Source organism: Malus domestica, chromosome 15 (genome assembly GCF_042453785.1).
Source record: "Malus domestica chromosome 15, GDT2T_hap1".
NCBI lineage: Eukaryota > Viridiplantae > Streptophyta > Magnoliopsida > Rosales > Rosaceae > Malus > Malus domestica.
This window is the reverse complement of record NC_091675.1, coordinates 16,222,398-16,228,742: the sequence shown is the minus strand read 5'-3', so window position 1 is coordinate 16,228,742 and position 6,345 is coordinate 16,222,398. Positions and strand designations below refer to the sequence as shown.

Genomic DNA, 6,345 nt, shown 5'->3' with positions numbered 1-6,345 from the left:
ATTCTTGACCTTTGCTTAACATTTAATTCTGTCCTTGCGCAAAATATAAGAAAGTTTCCCGCTGCCGCGGACGGCGCCAAGGCCGTACTCTACCTAATTGACCGTTGGGAGCTGCATTGCTCCTCATGCGCCGCCGCCGCACCGAATCCCCTACCCACAGTTGCCGCCTCCCCAGAGGGCGGAAAGCACCGTTTAACTACCCCACTAGCACATGTAAACGTAGATTGCGTTTCCATTTTCCACGTGCGCTGAAGGTGCAATCACGCGCGTACATCGGCGCGTAGGGTTTAATTACCTTCTCATCTCTCTCGACACAGAGCCTACACCTGGGGGAGATTCCCCCACAACTTTGCTTCGGAGGACAGTCTCGTATTTTCACCATCATCTCCTCCGTCTCCAAAAAACTCGACTGAAACCTTTTCCCTCTCACAGAGAATCGAATACGACGGTCGTATTTGCCCTGCGCCGGGGTCACTCTACGCGCACCACGCACCGCCGCCTCTCCAATGAGGCTCCGATCTCCTACAGTCCTCGCACTGTCTGTTCTTTTTCTCTGCTTTTTCGCTACTGTCCCCACCGAGTCCTCCGAGTCGACACAGTCGAACTCGGTGGCCGTGGCCGAGGGGGAGACCAATGCCGAGTCGAAGAACTCGTCGCGCGGTGGCGAGGAGGACAGCTTCGCCGACATGATTGATCGGGCTCTGGAGCGGGAGTTTCCAGAGAACGAGCAAAATCAAGGTTCTTTCAGATCCCGAGCTTTTCAATTCCTCGTTTTGGCCATTTTTAAAAAACGGCTTTCAAATTTCAATTCCTCGTTTTTGCATGCATTAGTTACTGTCTGTTTGGTACTATGAAAAAATGTGGAATTTTTAATTGAATTCGGATTGAAATTTTGGAGCAATTAACGACAACGTTGATGTTAATATGGTGTAAATTGTTGTGCCTTGTTGTGCAGCCGAGGATGCTGGCGGCTTCAATAATAGCGTTGCCGAACAGCAGGTAGGCCACTTGTATGCTCTGACATTTTTCGGTTTTAAAGTTATGTGTTTTGGTGTTAGATGATCGGAGTTCGCGGGCAGAACTTACCCCTAAAAACTGGCATTTCTAGAAACCAGGTTGTAGTTTGATGTAATTGATCAGTAGTGTACACCTAGAAGCTGATTTTGGGATGCTAAAAACCGGCATTGCGAAGATCGGATTGCAATTTGATGATAATCGCTCTAAAGTTAACACCTTTGACAAGTGTACACCTAGTGCTGATTTAGGAACGTTTAAAACCGGCATTGCTAAGAACCATCTTGTAATGATCACTTTAAAGTTAACACCTTTGACAAACTTTAGAGCGAGATACCAAAAAAGGAAGATGCTTTAGATTGATGGACTAAAGAAATGTTTACACTGGATGCTATGTTTAGTCTTTTCACTCCAAAATTTCTCATATTGAAATATTGTAATATTGTCTTGCATAAGTGATTTTGCATAATCTTGGCCCAAGATTGAGAGCTGTAACTGTTTGTCCATTAGGCAGTTCTGGAAACCGTTGCTAGAGTCAAGTCCAAGAAGAATGACAGCAAGGAGGAGAAGTATGTACTTCTATCTTGTGAATTGGAGAACAAATATGTTAACTTCAGTGTGTGGAAGTTGTAATTGGATATACGAATACTTGAAGTGAGTTTGCTGACACCGTTGTGAGCCTTATTTTAGGTCATTTCAGTTTCATGATGTTTTCCATAATGAGAATGGAGAAGAAGATATGCCAACATTAATTGATCGAAAGGTATGTCTACTCTGCCATCCGTCATTGGAAAATTTTGTTTAGTTCACGTTGCATTTATACTATTGTAAAGTGGATAGGTAATGTTTTTAAAATGTGTAAAAATGCATTATTGTGATGTCCATAACAATTAATGATGATAGCATACTGCTGTATTGGAAAATATATACACTGTCTTGTGGTCGAAGTTGATACTTTTTGGTATGCTCAAATTTCTTTTATCAGGACAATATCTTTATTATGTCCAATCGCAAGTCAAAATATCCTGTGCTGCAATTGGACTTGAGGTCAGCTAACGTTTTTATTATTATTACCCTTTCATTTATGAGTGACTGAAAATTTTGGCTGATGTTTCCTCTTCATATGTTCAGATTGATTTCGGACCTGGTAGTTGTCATTGTTTCTGCAACTTGTGGTGGAATTGCATTTGCTTGTGCTGGACAACCAGTCTGTCCTCTATCGTAGCTCTTTGCATTCTTTTATAATAAGTTTCTATTTGAAGACCTCTTTTGCTTTAAGATCCATGTATTCTCGAAAAAGTGACCACTCACTATGTTATGGACAGGTTATTACTGGATATTTGCTAGCAGGATCTGTTATTGGACCTGGAGGCTTGAGTTTTGTCAGTGAAATGGTGCAAGTATGTTGTCGTATGATCTTTAAGATATCTTCATATGCATTACTTCTGTTTCCTTGATAAAAGAAATGCATGCAGGTTGAGACTGTGGCTCAGTTTGGGGTGATCTTTCTTCTTTTTGCGTTGGGTTTGGAGTTCTCAGCTGCTAAGGTAGGCTTGTAAATTGAATGTTGCAGTATCCCTTTGGATTTTGTTGGTCTATTAATTTAGGCCATGATACTAGTCTCTCCTTTTCAAGTTTGCAGCTTCGGGTTGTCCGAATTGTGGCTGTTCTGGGAGGTCTACTGCAAATATTCCTATTTATGTGCTTGTGTGGAATAACAGCCTCGGTATGTTTACATTTTACTCAATATTTTTTTGCTACATATTTATATCTAGACCTGTTATCCAATGACGCCATATTATGATTCTTCCTACTTCCTTTTTTTGCACATAAATCTGTGTCTTCAATGGAATTCTAATACGAGAGCTGCATGCTATTTCTAGTTATGCGGTGGGAGGACTTCAGAAGGGGTATTTGTTGGTGCATTTCTTTCTATGTCTTCGACAGCTGTGGTGACTCTCTTTTCCCTGATATCTCTAAATTCTCTCATCCCCTACATATGTGTTTTTTCGGGGAAAAATATATGGATTCATGACCTTTAATTTTCTAATTCTTGCAAATGGGTTGTGGGTTCTTCAGCTTATGTTAATCTGAAATTAGTATTTCTTCACAATTGTATGCACAATATACATAGAATTGATTTGTTTTCATTCTATATGAATCGTCGTCTGCAATTTTATGGAATATTTGATATTTCAAGTGGTGATACTGGAAAACAAGTTTGCCTACCTCTCCTTTAGTCCAATCTCATTGTTTTTCTGTATCCTTGAATCTTGGTCTTCCTGTAGCAACCTCTTAGTTTTTGTATTATTTCATCTTTTTTCGGTCTGCAGGTTTTGAAATTCTTGATGGAAAGAAATAGTATCAGTGCTCTTCATGGTCAAGTTGTAGTTGGCACTCTTATACTGCAGGTATGTGATATCATAATTTCTCACTTTGCAGAATCTATCACTGCTAAGTTTCACTACTTAGCATTTAAACAATGATTGGAATTCAGGCTTATGATTTCTCCTTGCGTGACCTACTAGGACTGTGCTGTGGGTTTGCTATTTGCTCTGCTTCCAGTTCTGGGTGGGACTTCTGGTATTCTTCAAGGAGTAATATCCATGACTAAATCGTAAGTAATTGTTATGAAAATTCATCCTATCATATAAAGAAGGGGGAGAAGGAGAGCGGATGCAACCAGTCTTAAGAGGCTGGTCGCTGGCCTGTGTTAACACTATTTACTTATCACAAAAAGGAGTCATATGTGATTGTTAAATTAAGTAATACAATCAAGGATTGGGCATTTATACATGCTTCTGTAGTTCCCATTAGTCAGCTGTGGAAAGTTAGAAACAGAAAAGTTAAATGTCTTTGGAACAGGAGATTGTTAACTGCTCTATTTCTCTAGTGATATTAAAATGAATTGGATTTTACCTGCTTTGAGTTTCTATTATTGCCTCGTGTCTCTTTTTAAATACTACATTATCACAGGCTGGTGGTTTTGCTTATGTTTTTGGCCACCTTGTCCATATTAGCACGTACTTGTGTACCATGGTTCCTTAAGCTTATGATAAGCCTATCTTCTCAGGTATTTTGATATATCTTCATTTTAATGCACTCTGATGCTTTAATTTCAGAGATTGTTTTTACTGAACAATTTTTATCTGCAGACAAATGAACTGTATCAGTTGGCATCAGTGGCGTTCTGCTTACTAGTTGCCTGGGTTTGTCTCATTTCCTATCTTTTACATCTTCCATTTTATAGGACGGACTCATTCGAGTTAAATACATCAGTAAGAGAAACAGACTATCATCAACAAAGGGAGGGGGGACGGGACGTAAGGGGTTTGGGGTTACCAACTTTGTTAGTTGATATACCTAACCCCAAACGTCTTCCCCTGGGGGTCTACAGTACATGCTTTCATGCTTACACGTGTCTATCTAATAACTGCCTGGAAGGATGGATATAATGTGCATTTTTCTTTGTCATTTCAGTGTAGTGATAAGCTGGGTTTAAGCCTTGAACTGGGTTCCTTTGCGGCTGGAGTGATGATATCAACAACTGATCTTGGTCAGCATACGCTGGAGCAAGTAAGATATTTTTTATTTGCTATGTACGTGTAGCTGATACAGGCTTTACAAATTGTTATCCCCTTGTATGCTTCATGATTGATGATTCTAGGAAATTTCCTACTTAAGATTTCTACTATCATAGTAAACAATTTAACAGGATGTGTGATCCATTCAGCATGTTTCGTAAATAGTGTTGAAATGTTATCATCAATTGTCATAATATTTCAATTCAATATTCTAATTTTACATGTGTTTCTGCTCTTATTTGGGGTTCCCTATCTTTCAGGTTGAACCCATTCGCAATTTCTTTGCTGCTCTTTTTCTCGCCAGCATTGGGATGTTAATACATGTTCATTTCCTTTGGAATCATGTTGATATTTTATTAGCAGCCGTTATATTGGTAATTATTGTAAAAACTATAGTGGTTGGTTGCGTGGTCAAGGGATTTGGATACAATAACAAGACTTCCCTTCTTGTAAGATTTCAACAAACTGTCAACGCATCCTTATTTCCATTTTTACTTCGTACATTTTGTTGACGGAGGGGCCTTAGGTTATCCTATATGCGTAGGTCGGGATGTCTCTTGCGCAAATTGGAGAATTTGCTTTCGTTCTTCTAAGCCGTGCTTCTAATCTTCATCTAGTTGAGGTTAGTGCTTCACCCGTAAACTGCATTCCTAAGAAATTTTAAAAAACTTAACTTCCTTACATACCCCACCGAATCTAGGGATTTAACTGAAAGCTTAGTGTAAAGTGAAATGGGAACTGAAGGTTTATCACTATTGCAGGGTAAATTATATCTATTGCTTCTAGGCACAACAGCTCTCAGTCTGGTATGCGAGACATCTCCTCAAATGTGATTTGCGTCTCAGTTCGAAGTGCATGGCATGTTCAAAGGAATATTTATTTTTGTGATCTTATGGTGCAGGTCACCACGCCATTGCTTTTCAAGATAATTCCTGCTGTTGTCCATCTTGGGGTGTTGCTGCGGTGGTTCTCCCCCGATAGCCTGAGTGAGGTAATCATCTGCGCCTGAATATATACTCGATAAATTTCACCCTGCAAATATGTATCACTTTACAATTTTGTATGATTCTTGTTTGAGCGAGTGCATCTTGAATTATGGTTTCCTCCCAGATTGGATTTAAAGGAGATAGCTTTCGCTCAGACAGTGCTAAGCGTTTTGCTATGATGCTCCACGGATCTCATGATTTATGACACATGAACAATGAACCAGAAAATGCACTTTTCAGCCTTCACCCTATGGGGTTGTTATACTCTGGAGGACAGGTATTGAAGAGTGCAAACGAGGTCGACTGACTGAAAAAGTTTCTAAACTGTAAAGCTCTTCGATTGAAACTTTCCATGCATCTTATGATTAAGCAAGAGTGAATCGTATCACCGATTGAGAGCGGGAAAATGAGAGCACGCCGGATGGTTCGCACGAGAAAATTTTGTTCTTTGTGAAGTAGTGTCCATTTTGTAATGTAAATCATTCCCTCCCCCTTCTTTCCGAGGTTGATTATTTTTTTTGTTTTGTTTTTCCATTTTTCTTGTATTTTTTTTTCTTCCCTAGTTTAGAATCAGTGATGTTCCCTAACTCAAATGTATCATGGATTTGTTTACAATAATACCATAGTTTTTCTTTCACTTTCTTAACTTTGGGTTCTTGGGGTTGTGTTTTCTTTCGCAAATTTGATTGGAAAATGCATAAAAACTATATGATTTGTATTTTCTACAACACTAGGGCTGGAGAGAGATTGTCTTTTTAGGT

At 39.4% G+C, this 6,345-nt stretch overlaps 1 protein-coding gene across 2 annotated transcripts; it reads left to right on the top strand.

Moving 5' to 3' along the window:
- Positions 1-6,221, top strand: LOC103400793 (K(+) efflux antiporter 4). 2 transcript variants are annotated; one of them, XR_003769229.2, is made up of 20 exons: positions 1-738; positions 956-999; positions 1,525-1,583; positions 1,705-1,777; positions 2,000-2,061; positions 2,146-2,221; positions 2,340-2,414; positions 2,490-2,561; positions 2,657-2,740; positions 2,898-2,966; positions 3,348-3,425; positions 3,543-3,631; positions 3,991-4,087; positions 4,170-4,223; positions 4,495-4,590; positions 4,859-5,047; positions 5,125-5,220; positions 5,360-5,404; positions 5,500-5,589; positions 5,709-6,221. XR_003769229.2 is itself a non-coding variant. In XM_008339461.4 (20 exons), the coding sequence occupies exons 1-20, from the start codon at positions 507-509 to the stop codon at positions 5,787-5,789; spliced, it is 1,743 nt and encodes a 580-aa protein (XP_008337683.1). In that variant the 5' UTR covers positions 1-506; the 3' UTR covers positions 5,790-6,221. The 2 variants fall into 2 exon arrangements, 1 of the variants encoding a protein (XP_008337683.1); XM_008339461.4 differs by having other exon boundaries at positions 5,143-5,220.
- The last annotated feature ends 124 nt before the right edge of the window (positions 6,222-6,345 follow it).